Here is a 15,166-nt window from a genome sequence, read left to right on the forward strand (position 1 = left end):
GGCGCCCGCCACAACGCCTGGCCATTTTTTGGTTGCAGCCATCAAAGTTGTTTGGCGGGCCGGGGCTGGGGATTCGAACCCGCCACCTTAGGTGTATGTGGCTGGCGCCTTAGCCCCTTGAGCCACAGGTGCTGAGCCAGCTGTTTTTGTTGTTGTTGTTGTAGTTATTGTTTAGAAGGCCCCGGGCCGAGTTCAAACCTGCCAGCTTTGGTTTATGTGGAGGCACCATAACTCCTGAGCTACAGTTGCTGAGCCAGTGCCGCTGAGTTTTATATAAGGGTCTTGAGGCAGGCTTTCAGGCCTTGAGTATACTGTCCCCAGTCCTAAGAGAATGGGGTGTGTGCATAGGGGGTGGCCTTCTACAGGGGTAACAGCCACTCAGGTGCCCAAGCCTCAAACCAAAGAATCTACCTCACTCCCCAAGCCAGTCTGATTGACTTTTCATATATGTGACATCTGTTTCTTCGCTTTTATTGCCATCAAGGTCATGCTGTACTGTCTCCCTGATCCCCTCAGTTGCATTCTTTCTAGCCCATTGTGTTTTTGTTGTTGTTGTTGGGTTTTTTTTTTTTTTTGAGACAGAGTCTCAAGCTGTTGCCCTGGGTAGAGTACCAAGGAGTCATAGCTCCCAGCAGCCTCCAACTCGGGCTCAAGTGATCCTCTTGCCTCAGTTTTTTTCTTTTCTATTTTTAGTAGAGACAGGGGTCTCACTTTTTGCTCAGGTTGGTCTCGAACCTTTGAGCTCAAGCTATCCATCCACCTCAGCCTCCTAAAGTGCTAGGCTTACAGGCTTGAGCCACCACACCCATCCTCTAGCCCATTCTTTTTTTTGAGACAGAGCCTGTCACCCTGGGTAGAGTGCTGTGGCGTCATAGCTCACAGCAACTTTCAACTCCTGGGCTTACACAATTCTTTTGCCTCTGTCTCCCAAGTAACTGGGACCACAGGTGTCCACTGTGATGCCTGGCCATTTTTTGACTGCAGCCATCATTGTTGTTTGGCAGGCCGAGCCTGGACCCGAACCTGCCAGCTCCCCTGTATGTGGCTGGCGCCTTAGCGGCTTGAGCTACAGGCACAGAGCCATCTAGCCCATACTTGAGCCCTTCATTTCCTGTTCCAGCCATGTCCAGGTATCCAAAGTTCTTGCCTACCTCATGGCCATCAAACCTGTTGTTTCCTCTGCCAAGAAAGCTGCAACCCCTGCCCCTTCCTCTGGCTTGCTTATCCTTGATTCCTCATCCTAAATTTAATGTCCTTAGGTTGCCCTCTCCTGACACTGACCCAGTCTGGTTAGAGAGGATTTCTCAGTCTCACCACTACTGATCTTTTAGATTACATAATTTTTTGTGTGATGGGCTGTTTGTGTATTGCAGGATGTTTAGCAGCATCCCTGGCCCTAGTTGTCAGTAGCACAACCCCTGATAAGACAACCAAACATTGCCAAATGTCTCCTGGAGGGAAATTGCCCCCTGTTGAAATTCACTGGATTAGACCTTGTCATTTTACGTGCTTAAAGAAACCTACATAGTTCTTTAGCAAAAGAATTTAGCAAAATAATATAACAATGTAGTTTCCTTTTGAGATATTTAGTGTTTTTCTAATCCATAGGAGTAGGGTCTGTGGGTTTTTTTTTTTTTTTTTGCAGTTTTTTTTAGCTGGGGTTGGGTTTGAACCAGCCACCTCTGGCATATGGGGCCAGTGCTCTACTCCTTTGAGCCACGCGTGCTGCCCGTCTTTTTTTTTTTTTGTTTTCTAGAGACAGAGTCTCACTTTGTCGCCCTCAGTAGAGTACCGTGGCGTCACAGCTCACAGCAACCTCAAACTCTTGAGCTTAAGCGATTCTCTTGCCTCAGCCTCCCAAGCAGCTGAAACTACAGGTGCCTGCTACAACCCTTGGCTATGTTTTTGTTGCAGTTGTCATTGTTGGTGCATATGGCCAGTGCTGTAACTGCTGCTGTGGACACCAAGTCTAAGCTTTCTCCCTCTTTTTTTTTTTTGTAGTTTTTGGCCAGGGCCAGGTTTGAACCTACCACCTCCGGTATATGGGGCCAGCGCCCTACTCCTTGAATCACAGGCGCCACCTAAACTCTCTTTTTGAGACAGTGTCAAGTTGTTGCCCTGGGTAGAGTACTGTGGTGTCAGCTTACAGCAGCCTCCAACTCCTGGGCTCAAGTGATCCTCTTGCCCCAGTTTTTCTATTTTTAGTAGAGACAGGGTTTCGCTTTTGCTCAGGCTGGTCTCAAACTTGTGAGCTCAAGCAATCCACCTGCCTCGGCCTCCTGGAGTGCTAGGATTACAGGCATGAGCCACCATGCCGGGCCTAGACTCTCAATGGCTATATCTCATTAGTTCCTTCTTGAAGCTCTTTGTGCTGCTGACTTGTGCTGGGCTCTCTAAGCCTAAGCTTCCATACACAGAAGGGGGTTCCATAGCTGGTGCATGGCAGGGCCAAGGTTCAAGTTTACCCTCTTCTGCCAACATGTGAGCTGCCTCTCCAAGTTCTCCTCATCAATACCAGATATGTTCATATATACATATATAGAAGGAAGAAGCTCCTGGAAATCTGGAGGGGTGCAGCAGTGGCCCCTGGGAGAGGGGAATCAGAAAGGATGCATGTAGAGGTATATGAGGCTGAAGGTTTGGGGACTAATTCCTTCATATAGGAGGTTCCTATATGAAGACTGAGATGGAGTGAGAAGGCTGTGAGTTTGAGAAATTCATGGTTGAATTGACGGTCAAGAGTGACTGATGAGGGGAGCAGAAAGTCAGTACTTAAAGTCCAGCTGAGGTTGAGACCAGGATTTTCTTTTTTCTTTTACTTGTAGAGACAATCTCACTTTATCGCCCTCAGTAGAGTGCCATGGCGACATAGCTCACAGCAACCTCCAACTCCTAGGCTTAGGCGATTCTCTGGCTTCGCTCCTGAGTAGCTGGGACTACAGGCGCCCGTCACAACACCTAGCTATTTTTTTGTTGCAGTTTGGCTGGGGCAGGTTTGAACCTGCTACTAGGCTCGGCGCCTGTGGCTCAAGAGGCTAAGGCGTCAGCCATATACACCTAAGGTGGCGGGTTCGAATCCCCAGCCCGGGCCCGCCAAACAACAATGATGGCTGCAACCAAAAAAAAACAGCCAGGCATGGTGGCGGGTGCCTGTAGTCCCAGCTACTTGGGAGGCTGAGGCAGGAGACTCGCTTGAGCCTAGGAATTGGAGGTTGCTATGAGCGTGATGCCATGGCACTCTACCCAGGGGAATAGCTTGAGGCTCCGTCTCAAAAACAAACAAACAAACAAAAAAAGAACCTGCTACTATTGGTATATGGGGCCTGTGCCCTACCCACTGAGCCACAGGTACCACCCAAGAGACCAGGATTTTCTTTTTTTTTTTATTACTTCTTCCTCCTGTAGTGTTTTCTTGCCCCCCATGGAGCTGGAATCACAAGGTCCGGCTGTCTTGTTGTCCTGTTGTTGTTGTAGAGATGGGGTCTCACTCTGGCTCATTTGGCTCAGGGGGTCTTGGCTGGTCTCGAACCTCTGAGCACAGGTGATCCACCCGCCTCGGCCTCCCATAGTGCTGGGACTACAGGCGTGAGCCACCACGCCCTGCCGAGACCAGGATTTTCTAAGGTTCAAGCCACTGGATTGTGTGTCTTTATACGTTTATATACATGCTAGGAAGCCTCCCTGTCCTGTATCTCTTCCCCTTGGGTCATCAGAGTTAGGTGCACAGTTCTGATGTGACTCTTTGCTTCTGTATAGGTGAGGGGCCTGATGTCCTGGTGTACAGCTTGGATTTTGGTGGACATCTGCGGATGATGAAGCGAATGCAGAACCTGCTTGGCCACTATCTTATCCATGGGTTCCGGGTACGGCCAGAGCCTAATGGAGACCTTGATGCAGAGGCCATGGTGGCTGTGTTTGGGAGCAAGGGACTCCGGATTGTGAAAGTTAGCTGGGGACAGGGCCATTTCCGGGAGCTTTGGCGCTCTGGCCTGTGGAACATGTCTGACTGGATCTGGGATGCACGCTGGCTGGAGGGGAATGTGGCCTTGGCTCTGGGACATAATTCAGTGGTGTTATATGACCCAGTGGTAGGGTGCATCCTGCAGGAGGTGCCCTGCACAGACAGGTGCACCCTCTCCTCAGCCTGTCTGATTGGAGACACCTGGAAGGAGGTGACCATAGTGGCAGGTGCTGTTTCCAACCAGCTCCTGGTGTGGTACCCAGCTGCTGCCTTAGCAGACAACAAACCTGTGGCACCTGACCGCCGGGTCAGTGGGCATGTGGGTGTCATCTTCAGCATGTCCTACCTGGAAAGCAAGGGCTTACTGGCTACAGCTTCAGAAGACCGAAGTGTCCGTATCTGGAAAGTGGGTGACCTGCGGGTTCCTGGGGGTCGGGTGCAGAGTATTGGGCATTGCTTTGGGCACAGTGCCCGTGTATGGCAGGTGAAGCTCCTAGAGAATTATCTTATTAGTGCAGGAGAGGACTGTGTCTGCTTGGTGTGGAGCCATGAAGGTGAGATCCTTCAGGCCTTTCGGGGCCATCAGGGCCGTGGGATCCGGGCTATAGCTGCCCACGAGAGGCAGACCTGGGTGATCACTGGGGGTGATGATTCAGGCATTCGATTATGGCACCTGGTAGGACGTGGGTACCCAGGCTCAGGGGTCTCAGCTCTCTCCTTTAAGTCCCATAGTAGGCCAGGTACCCTCAAAGCTGTTACGCTGGCTGGCTCGTGGCGACTGTTGGCAGTGACTGATACAGGGGCCCTGTACCTCTATGACCTGGAGATCAAGTGCTGGGAGCAGCTACTAGAAGATAAGTATTTCCAGTCCTACTGCCTCCTGGAGGCAGCACCTGGTCCTGAGGGCTTTGGACTATGTGCCATGGCCAATGGGGAGGGTCGTGTCAAGGTTGTCCCCATCAACACTCCAACTGCTGCTGTGGACCAGACCTTGTTCCCTGGGAAAGTGCACAGTCTGAGTTGGGCCCTGCGTGGCTATGAAGAGCTCCTATTGCTGGCATCAGGCCCTGGTGGGGTAGTGGCTTGCCTGGAGATCTCAGCTGCACCTTCTGGCAAGGCTATCTTTGTTAAAGAACGTTGTCGGTACCTGCTGCCCCCAAGCAAGCAGAGATGGCATACATGTAGTACCTTCCTGCCTCCAGGTGACTTCCTGGTGTGTGGGGACCGCCGGGGCTCTGTGCTGCTGTTCCCCTCCAGGCCAGGTCTCCTCAAGGACCCTGGGGTGGGAGGCAAGGCTGGGACTGGTACTGGAGTATCTGGAGCAGATAGTGGCAGTGGTGAGGGTGGGAATGCTTTCGTGGGGTGGGGCCCTGTGTCTACCCTTCCTTCTCTGCATGGGAAGCAGGGTGTGACTTCAGTCACATGTCATGGTGGTTACGTGTATACCACAGGGCGTGATGGTGCCTACTACCAGCTCTTTGTGCGAGGTGGCCAGCTCCAGCCAGTCCTAAGGCAGAAGTCCTGTCGAGGCATGAACTGGCTGGCTGGGCTACGTATGGTGCCTGATGGGAGCATGGTCATCCTGGGTTTCCATGCCAATGAGTTTGTGGTGTGGAGCCCCCGGTCACATGAAAAGCTGCACATTGTCAACTGTGGTGGAGGGCACCGCTCTTGGGCCTTCTCTGATACTGAGGCAGCTATGGCCTTCGCCTACCTTAAGGATGGGGATGTCATGCTGTACCAGGCTCTGGGTGGCTGTACCCGGCCACATGTGATCCTCCGGGAGGGTCTACATGGCCGTGAGATCACTTGTGTAAGGCGTGTGGGGACCATCACCCTGGGGCCTGAATTTGGGGTGCCTAGCCTCATGGATCCCGACAACCTAGAGCCTGGCAGTGAGGGGCCTGGCCTGACCGACATAGTTATCACCTGCAGCGAGGACACTACTGTGTGTGTACTGGCACTCCCCACAACCACAGGCTCAGCACATGCACTCACAGCTGTTTGTAACCATATCTCCTCTGTGCGTGCTGTGGCTGTGTGGGGCATTGGCACCCCAGGTGGCTCTCAGGATCCTCGGCCAGGCCTAACTGCTCATGTGGTGTCTGCTGGGGGGAGGGCCGAGATGCACTGCTTCAGCATCCTGGTTACTCCTGATCCCAGCACCCCAAGTCGCCTTGCCTGCCATGTCATGCACCTTACATCCCACCGGCTAGATGAGTATTGGGATCGGCAGCGCAATCGGCATCGGATGATCAAGGTGGACCCAGAAACAAGGTAATGTACACTGCCTGGCAGGGGAATGGGGTGGGATCATGCAGACAAAGCCCCTTGTAGGTGCCCTCAGGCTTGCAGGCTCCACCTGACAGCTTTGTCTTGTCTCTGCAGGTACATGTCCCTTGCAGTGTGTGAATTTGATCGACCTGGACTTGGCCCCCTTGTGGCTGCAGCCTGTAGTGATGGGGCAGTGAGGTGAGAGCAAAGGGCCCAGGGAATATGGAGACAAAGGATATGACGTTGTCCAAGATGAGTTCTGAGCTGGACCACCCCCATCCCCCCAGGCTTTTTCTCTTGCAGAACTCTGGGCAGTTTCTGCGACTCTTCGCTGAAACCTTCCACCATAAGCGGTGTGTCCTCAAGGTCCATTCCTTTACGCATGAGGCACCCAACCAGCGGCGGTGAGAGGAGTTGGATGATGATCCTTCATGGGTTGGGTGATGTTTCTATTGCTCTCCATCCCTCTCACTGACCTGGTTGTTCTTTCCTCACTGCCAGGAGGCTGTTTCTGTGCAGTGCAGCTACTGATGGCAACTTGGCCTTCTGGGATCTCACCACTGTGCTAGACTGTGGCTCCAATGCCCTTGAGCCTCCAGAAGACCCTGGGCTTCCCTACCGTGAGTAGCTAATATGCAACCATGACAGCCTCTTCCTCTGACTTCTTAAAAGTGGCAGGCAGGGCCCTGACAACCATCCTTTTCCTCCAGGGTTGGGCACCCCCTCCCTGACTGTCCAGGCCCACAGCTGCGGTGTCAACAGCCTGCACACCTTGCCCACAAATGATGGCCACCATCTTGTGGCCAGTGGCAGTGAAGATGGCTCCATCCATGTCTTCATGCTTGCTGTGGAGATGCCAGAGCTGGAAGAGGCCGTGGGGGAGGCTGAGATGGTATCCCAGTTGCGTGTCCTTGAGGAATACTCTGTCCCCTGTGCACATGCTGCCCATGTGACAGGCCTCAAGATCCTAAGCCCAAGCCTCATGGTCTCAGCATCCATTGACCAACGGCTGACCTTTTGGCGTCTGGGGCATGGTGAGCCCACCTTCATGAACAGCACTGTGTATCATGTGCCAGATGTGGCCGATATGGACTGCTGGCCCGTGAGCCCCGAGTTTGGCCATCGCTGTGCTCTTGGGGGTCAGGGGCTTGAAGTTTACAACTGGTATGACTGAGGTATACCACAGTGGCCTGCTGGGCATAGGGCCTGTTCACAGATAGTGGAGCAGGGGTTCCCAACTTCAGAGCAGGAGCTGGAGGTGAGTAGAGTGCTGCCAAGAATATTTACCACTTCCCACAACAGGATAAAACTATAAAACATTTATTCTGGCTCCGAGCTCCTAAAAACACATGGAGTTTTGCATTTTTTCCAGTTGATGACTTTGTGAATATTCCTAGATATTGGGGCCTTAGATGTGGCTCAGTGGAGGGAGACCCAGCATAGCCAGGCCAGTGTGGAACACCTCACGCACAGCTCTCAGAAGCTGCAGGCGGGCAAACATCTGACCAAAGAGGTGTGGTCGAGGCTCCTGGAGGAAAAGAGGCCTGCTGGTCTCATCCTCTGCTTTCTTACCCTTACCCTATACCCATTTATACCTCCCACCCCCTTTGCTGTGTGCTTACCCCTAGTATGTGTACCCGGTTATAGTATGAGCTGAAGTCCATGCTGAGCTGTACCAGGAACTTGCACATCTAGAAACAGAGACTGAGTCACTGGCCTGTCTCTTCTTGTACCCCAACCCAGAATAAAGAATAGAGTGTGCAGTGCCCGTTCCAGTTTTCTGTGCCTCACCATCTCTGTGCGTACAGTGATGCGAAGCCCTGGGGCTGTGCAGTCCAGGACTGCTGTGTGGCTCAGTAGATCCGGGAAGGGGAGGATACTGTTAAAGAGTAGCAGCCACTCACCCTGTGGGGGGAGAAGGGTGCTGCAAGGTAAGTCCAAGCCTCCTGCTTGTGCTACTTACTGGGAGGGACACATACCTCATCACGTAGCAGTGAGAAGTCCAGACTGTTCACAGGTGGAAAAGTGGGGTACAGACCTTGTTCCATACTGTGCTTGTAACTCTCAAAAAGTGTGGCAAGACGGGCACAATTATACATGACAAAGGTGCCACTCTTTGTGCCCTTTGTGGAGATGCTGCTGTCAGGAAGGGCCAGGAGGAGCTGGGGAACAGGAGCATAGCTGCAGAGAGGGGACCATACCCTGTCCACCCAGCCCTGGCCCTGTGAGACTTTGAGGCTCACCTGACTCTGTGGGGCTGTGCTTAGCATCTCAAACTTGATTGTGGCCATAGAGAGAATCTCAAAAATCTCTACCCAGGCTGGGTCTGAGGGAATACAGGTTGGTCAGTCTCTGCACAGAAGGAACAAGGGGCAGGGGTGCAAATGACCTGCTCCTATTTGCAAAGCTTAGCCCAGGACTTCCAGGTGTACCGCACCTTGTGTCAGATCTCCACTGTGTTTCAGAGCTGAGGCCTTGCATACCTGGGCATGATGGAATCTGTTTTGAAGAGAGAGGAGGGCTAATGGGCAGTGTCACAGCAAAGAACTTCCCCACCTTGACTAATTCTGGCTCAGGTTGGCCTTCCTTCTGGTCTCACTCACGCGTAGTACTCAGGGGCAGTCATCAGGGTGCCAGGTGCACCAGCTACTTTCACTGGGCCACAGACCAGGTGCTTCTGTCAGGAAGATGGCAGAGGTTCAGCTCAGTTGGCACTATTCTCCAGCAACAAGTCCCTCAAGGAGCACAAATCTGGTACCTCTACTCCACCCGGATTCCCTCAACCTGTAACTACCAGGCTTGGTGCTTCCTTCTCATGCTCAGCCCCTTAGGACACAATCCAACCTCAACCTATTCAGTGTTCTCTAGATGTTTTCAGACCACACCTTCTCCAGGGCTTTTGCACCTGCTCCCTCAAGGTCAATTGTCAGTATCTGGACCTGTTAGCTAACAAGCCCCTTAGAAGGTTTTCAAAGGCACTCTGAAGGTGGGAGGTGGGGTAGTGGGGAGCTTCACCATCACTACCTACCTGTGTGAGTGGAGCCTGATCATCCAACTTCCACCAAAGCAGGTCCAACTTCTGTTGCTGGAACTCCTCCTCACAGCTCACCACGTGTACAACTGTGCATCTGTCACTCCCAGCCTTATAAGGAGGAAGACAATCACTATGGAAAGAGACGCAGGATATTTGGTTTGCTAGAAGCTCACAGGGATAGGAGTCACTAACCAGGCCCGGGTAGCCGTACTCTGGCCAATGCCGCAGAGCCTCCTGCAACTCGGCCAGTACAGAGAGCAGATCCTCAGTCACTGCAAAGTGAACAGACAGGTGCTAAGGCTGGCTGGCCAGGAGCACAAAGGACTTCCCCCTCTTTTCTGGCCCTGTTAGGCTCTAGGTTCTACCCAGACAACTGTCCAAGTTGGGATTATAGCCAGCTGCCCGGCCCTGTTTTTCCACCAGGTCCTTCAGGCACAGTGTGCCCAGGACGCCAGAGGGCAGAGTCTCCCTGTCAAGAGCAGAAGTAAGCTCTGCAAGGGCGCGGCTCCTGAGGGTTTCGATTGAGGTTTTCTCTGAGGCAGGGGGCCAGTCCACTCGCATTTGCTGCAGGAAGGTCAGCATGTGTAGATCCCGCACAGCAGGCACTAGGCGCACGCACATCCTGTGAAAAGAGGACGACCTCTTTAGCCTGAGTACCTGGTTCAGATTGCCACGACTTCCCACCCCCAGCGGCTGTACCCAAGGGCGGCGCCGCTCTCTAGGTCCCCCAAGCTCTGTCCCGCTTTCTGCATTTTAGCCCCGCTCACCCGTGAGCGCGCAGAGCTCGCGCTAGGTGATCGGCGACGAGCACAGTACGCAGCTGACTCAGGCCGAGTGCGCAAGGGGAGCCGCGCAGCGCTGGGCAGTGCAATAAGACGCGCGGACCCAAGGAAGCAGGAGTGGTGGGTGCAGTATAAGCAGACACCGCTCCAAGGACGCGCTCGAATACGGCTGGTCGGTTCAGTTGCAGCGACAGACCGGCGCGGGTCCGCACGCAGCGCAGCACTGGGGCCACACCGGATCCCTGCAGACAGGCAACGGCACGGAACACATGCTCGGGCACCTGTGGATGTAAGGGCGGCGTGAGCAGGCCGCAGAGCTCGCTGCAACCCTGGGGCTGCACGGCCTGACCCTGCCCGGCTCTTGCCCACCTGCCCATCTTCGAAACGCGCCCGTAGGGCGCCTTGCGGCGCCAAGAAGTCTCGAGCACACAGGTGACGGGCGCGCGTCTCCTTGAGCCACACAGGACCGCTTGGCCCAAGGGCAGCGTTGAGGGCCACAAGCGTTTTCCCCACCCCAAGGCGCTCCGTCGCCATGACGACCGGAAGGAGTGTGCCGAGCCGGAAGAAAATTTTCTGGAGGTGGAACTTCCGGAAGAGCAGACTGGCGAGGGAGGGGTTCCGGCAGCAGTCCCAGTAAGTGGACAGGTGCGGTGGAGACAGTGGCGTTTCCTCCTTTAGACCTCCAGCTCTGGGCGCAGGCTTCTTTTCTCCGGTGCCGGGTTCTTTTCCTGTAGCTCCGCATTAACAACAAAGGAAAAATCCTTGAGACTGGGTAGGAGGCTCAGACGCACCTTCTCTTCTCACCGAAGTCTCATATCTTTGTGTAATGTTTCATTTCCCCCATTTTAGACACGATTAAAACATTAAATTTCGAATGAGTTGTTAGCATAAGGCAGTAACATTAAGGCCACTTTTATGACCTATTTTTAAAAACCCAATTTTTATTATTTTTATTTTTTGAGACAGTTTCACTTTGTTGCCCTAAGCAGAGTGCAGTTCTGTCACAGCTCACAGCAACCTCAAACTCTTGGGCTCAAGCGATTCTCTTGCCTCAGCCTCTCGAGTAGCTGGGACTACAGACGCCCGCCACAATACCGGCTAATTTTTAGAGACAGGGTCTCACTCTTGCTCAGGCTGGTCTTCAATTCCTGAGCTGAAGCGATCCGCCCACCTCAGCCTCCTAGAGTTCTAGGATTACAGGCGTGAGTCACCGCGCGCCGCTTAAAAACCCAATTTTTAAAAGAATTTGTGTTCTGCGATTTATTTGCAAACACTTCATTTATGATATAGGTGGTCTTTATTCATAGTAAATGTGTATTCTGATACAATTTTCAGTTTTCTTCTCTTGATACCTGAGGAATTAGAATCACCGTGATAGTTTGCCAAAATTACCACCAGCTTTTGTCTCCTTTAACCTAGTGTACTTTAACAGCGATCCTCAAGCTTCCTCTTTTAGGCTACAAGCCATGATGGGCCAACTAAGTAATTCGAGTATGAGAAGCAGCTAAATACTACCTCAGAGCATCCTTCTCTAACAGTGGGAAAGCGCTTTTCCTCTCTCTAACAAGGGATCCTTAAATATAACTTTAATATAACATAAATCCACCCCTCCCTTTCAAAAGAGATTAAACCTGACTAAGCACTGAGATCTGGGAAACCCCATGATCTTTTTGCCCAAAGTGCTGGAAAAGAGAGAAAGGTTAAGAATAGAAGAAGCTTGGCAAGGCCCCTTTCTGGGCAAGAGCTGGGAGGCCCTGCTAGGAGGCTCCAAAAGTGCACTGGGCGGACACGACATTCCCGATGGCTTCTTGGGTGCCCCACTCAACGGGAGTGATCGTGTCATTCCAAAGCGCTTTCCATGCCATAGGCTCATGACCCAGAGACAGCTGCTAGGAGGAACCCGAGGCCAAGCTGGGGACTTCAGCTACTCTAGTCTACAAACACGGTTGGGGTGGTTTTTCCCCAGGAAGTGCAGGGCTATCTTTAGCGGGCTGCGGGCTGGGGCGGCCCTATGGGACTCACCACCCTTGCAGCTCTCTACCCGTAGGCCTTTGGCCTCTCTCGCTAGAGCTCCCTGGCGGTGCCTGAGATGGCCACCAGCCGACTTTCCAACGCCTACACCCACCACTTCCAACCGGAAGCGACACCTGAGGGAGAAACTGAGACCAGAGCGGCCCGTAAAGTATGTTTGAGGGTCAGGGGTCAACCCATCTGGGCCAGGGCGCTGCTCTGGCAGGAGAGCAGGGAACGAAATCCAAGCGCAGCTGGAATGCTCTGGAGACAACAGCTGCTTTTGGGATTCCGTTGCCCGCTATCCAGCCGTTGGAGGGGGCTCCTGCCCCCAAGTTATTTGCCCTGGGGCCAGACTAGAACCCGCCCATTCCCAGTCTCCCGAGGTGGACTGAGGAGTAGGCGGTGAAACCGAGTTTCACCTGAGCCTCAAAACAATAAGAGGGGAGGTTGGGGGCCTCCCCTGGGACCTGGTCCGCGAGGTGGGATAAGCCCGGCCAATCCTACGCAGCCCGGACCACTGGTGCGGTGACGGTGGCGGGCGGACTTCGGAATCCGTCAAGAGGGAAGCGCGCCCAAGGGGCCAGAGAGGAAGTAAACCCATGCGTCCGCCTAGGGGACACCCGGCGCCCGGGGCCCTTTGTCCAGTGCTGCTGCCAGAGCGCGAAGCACTGGGGGCCAAAGTGACCCACACAGCAGCTGCAGGACCCCCAGAAGCCCATTGCGACCAGTTCTAGCAGATCCACTGCAAGGCCTCGACTATGCCGAGCCTCCCACTCTCCCGGCCCCGCGAGTATCGAACGCGGCAGCGTTCCCTGAGGCCACAACAGAGCCGGAGTGCGGAGATACCCAAACCCAGCGCGGGTGCCAGCGACTCTTGCGCCAGAAGGCCCTTGACTTGACTCAAGACGGGGGAGAGGGGACTCTTGAGACGCGAGCAGAGCAAGCGAGGACAAGGTGATGCTCCAGGAGCTGCCGAGTTCGTCTGGTCTGGTTCAGCCCTGTAGATGCCACCCGAACAGCCACATAAACCCTACAACCGCGTGCCCTTCCGCTAGCTCCGGCTTCCCGCAGACTTGGAGCCATTTTAAGGCGAAACCACCTGACCACGCCCCCTCGCGCTCTGGAAAAGCCAATCCTCGCTCGGCCACGCCTCCCGCAGCGCGCGGCGGTGAGGCCAACGGTCGAGCGGTTGACTGTTAGGGAGGGGCGTGATACAGTGGCAGCCGAGAAACCCGAGCTGCCCGCCCCGCCTACGAGGCCCGACACCCCAGTTTAGGATTAGCAGCGGGGAGCCTGGCACCACCAGGCCAGGTGTGCAGGACAGGACCAGGTGGGCGGCTGCCCCGCCCCGGGCCCTTGAAACCCTACTTAATGGCTGAGAGCCAGGGTTCAGGCTGCGGCTGCGGCCCAGGCAATGCCATGAGGGCGGCGATGCTACCAGGTGTCTCACTCCCTTGGGACCTTAAAGCGGGACTTGGGGCGGGGCGGACAGCAGATGCTGACACTGGAGCTGTGCCTGGGGATTCGCCCTCCTGAGACAGATGGTACTTGCCCGCTGGGCTGGCCGAGCTGTGCGGTGCCCTCCTGAACGCAGAGGGCGCTGTTGCTGAGCTGCGTCGGGCCTAGCTAGACCCTACCAACCCAGTGACGGCCTCGCTGTGCGCGGATCATCCATGGCTACGGCTCTAGCACATCGCTACTTGTACTGCGCGCGAACCACGCTGCATGTTCTGCCTGTCGCGCTACCACGGTGAGCCCAGACTCTGCGCCCTGACCATCCCGGTTCCCAGGACCGGTCACCTTAGGGTCCGCACTTGCAGGCCCCTAGACCACATCCTGGACCCTCTTCCTGACCCTACCGATTTACAGGGCCCCACGGCGTGAGCATCGCCTCTCGCCTGTGGATGACGAGTTGTATCAGCGGACTCGCGTCTCTCTGCTGCAACACGAGTCCCCTCACGCCATGTACATCGACAGCTACAACAGCCGCGGCTTCATGGTCAACGGAAACCGCGTGTTCGGCCCCTGCGCGCTGCTTCCACGCTCGGTCTTGCAGTGGAACGTGAGCTTAACCTGCATCTATTGCCCCAGAGTCACGGGCTCTCTCCCTGCTTCTGTCTCTGTCCAAACTGGCCTTTCCGTGTATCCCAAAAGTGGAGTAGGGGGAGAAGCTGAGTAAATTTGTCATACTGAATCTGCCTCCTCCCCATAGGTGGGATCTCATCAGGACATCACAGAAGAGAGCTTTTCCCTGTTTTGGATGCTGGAACCCCGTATAGGTATGAGGGCAAGAGAGAGAGAGCTGAGGTGTTCTGAGCCCCAGAGGCCACTCTCCACCCAGCCTCTCAACAGACTTTGTTGTAGAGTAACCGCAACTTCCCTTCCCTAGAAATCCTCGTGGTGGGCACTGGAGACCGGACGGAGAGGCTGCAGTCCCCCGTGCTGCGAGCCATGAAGGAATGGGGCATTGCTGTGGAAGTGCAGGACACGGTAAGTTGCAGAATCTGAAAACTCTAGCAGCTCTGGCTTAGCCCACACTAGAAGGGCTGATGCTGGCCTATTCTTTGCAGCCCAATGCCTGTGCCACCTTCAACTTCCTGTGTCATGAAGGCCGAGTGACAGGAGCTGCTCTTATCCCACCAGGAGGGATGTCACTCACATCTCTGGGCCCCACTGCAGAATGAACTACCAACCCATTCAGGAGGGCCTGGGCAGTTTGCAGAGTGCAGAAGTTCGCAGTGCTTTACTATTATCTTCCTTTGGCACATTACTTGTTTTGCTTGCCAACATATTAATAACTTACATCCGTGTCTTATTTTGTATCAGGTGTGTTGCTGGCCAGGAGCTGCTGGCTCAGTGGGCTCTTGGTGAGGGGTATGAAGAAACCATGGGGTCACTTTTTCATCTAGATTACTTGGATTTCCCACCCTGTCAGAGGTCAGGAAACAGTATATTTACCTGTTCCAGATCTACTTGTTCACATGCAGATTTGAGGGGACTTCAGTGGCTTTCCTCAAGATCATTTACAGTTTTTTTGAGACAGAGACTCAAGCTGTCACATAGAGTGCCATGGCTTCATAGCTCACAGCAATCTCCAAATCG

At 54.2% G+C, this 15,166-nt stretch overlaps 3 protein-coding genes across 7 annotated transcripts in view; 2 read left to right on the forward strand and 1 right to left on the reverse strand.

Moving 5' to 3' along the window:
* Positions 1 to 8,001, forward strand: part of WDR6 (WD repeat domain 6) — a 9,526-nt gene extending 1,525 nt beyond the window's left edge. The window contains exons 2-6 of the mRNA XM_003800575.3: positions 3,757 to 6,238; positions 6,350 to 6,433; positions 6,523 to 6,639; positions 6,737 to 6,855; positions 6,946 to 8,001. Of these exons, the coding sequence (XP_003800623.1) occupies positions 3,757 to 6,238; positions 6,350 to 6,433; positions 6,523 to 6,639; positions 6,737 to 6,855; positions 6,946 to 7,409 (3,266 nt within the window). The 3' untranslated portion in view covers positions 7,410 to 8,001. The remainder of the gene's footprint in view (positions 1 to 3,756; positions 6,239 to 6,349; positions 6,434 to 6,522; positions 6,640 to 6,736; positions 6,856 to 6,945) is intronic.
* On the reverse strand, positions 7,540 to 10,585 carry DALRD3 (DALR anticodon binding domain containing 3). 5 transcript variants are annotated; one of them, XM_023519567.1, is made up of 12 exons: positions 10,421 to 10,585; positions 10,037 to 10,332; positions 9,635 to 9,891; positions 9,462 to 9,541; positions 9,264 to 9,377; positions 8,839 to 8,912; positions 8,673 to 8,734; positions 8,479 to 8,561; positions 8,215 to 8,397; positions 8,027 to 8,114; positions 7,858 to 7,926; positions 7,540 to 7,763 (listed from the first exon to the last, which is right to left on the reverse strand). In XM_023519567.1, exons 1-11 carry the CDS (start codon positions 10,583 to 10,585, stop codon positions 7,877 to 7,879), a joined length of 1,452 nt encoding a protein of 483 aa, XP_023375335.1. In that variant the 3' UTR covers positions 7,540 to 7,763; positions 7,858 to 7,876. The 5 variants fall into 5 exon arrangements, with proteins under 5 accessions (XP_023375335.1, XP_003800626.1, XP_023375333.1 ...); XM_003800578.3 differs by having other exon boundaries at positions 8,027 to 8,140; XM_023519565.1 differs by having other exon boundaries at positions 7,540 to 7,782; positions 8,027 to 8,140.
* Positions 10,586 to 13,689: 3,104 nt separating this feature from the next.
* Positions 13,690 to 14,879, forward strand: NDUFAF3 (NADH:ubiquinone oxidoreductase complex assembly factor 3). The gene is made up of 5 exons (XM_003800579.3): positions 13,690 to 13,814; positions 13,934 to 14,126; positions 14,277 to 14,343; positions 14,454 to 14,554; positions 14,635 to 14,879. Exons 1-5 carry the CDS (start codon positions 13,738 to 13,740, stop codon positions 14,746 to 14,748), a joined length of 552 nt encoding a protein of 183 aa, XP_003800627.1. The 5' UTR covers positions 13,690 to 13,737; the 3' UTR covers positions 14,749 to 14,879.
* Positions 14,880 to 15,166: the final 287 nt, after the last annotated feature.

Source organism: Otolemur garnettii, unplaced genomic scaffold, assembly GCF_000181295.1.
Source record: "Otolemur garnettii isolate 467f Iridium unplaced genomic scaffold, OtoGar3 scaffold00179, whole genome shotgun sequence".
NCBI classification, from domain to species: domain Eukaryota; kingdom Metazoa; phylum Chordata; class Mammalia; order Primates; family Galagidae; genus Otolemur; species Otolemur garnettii.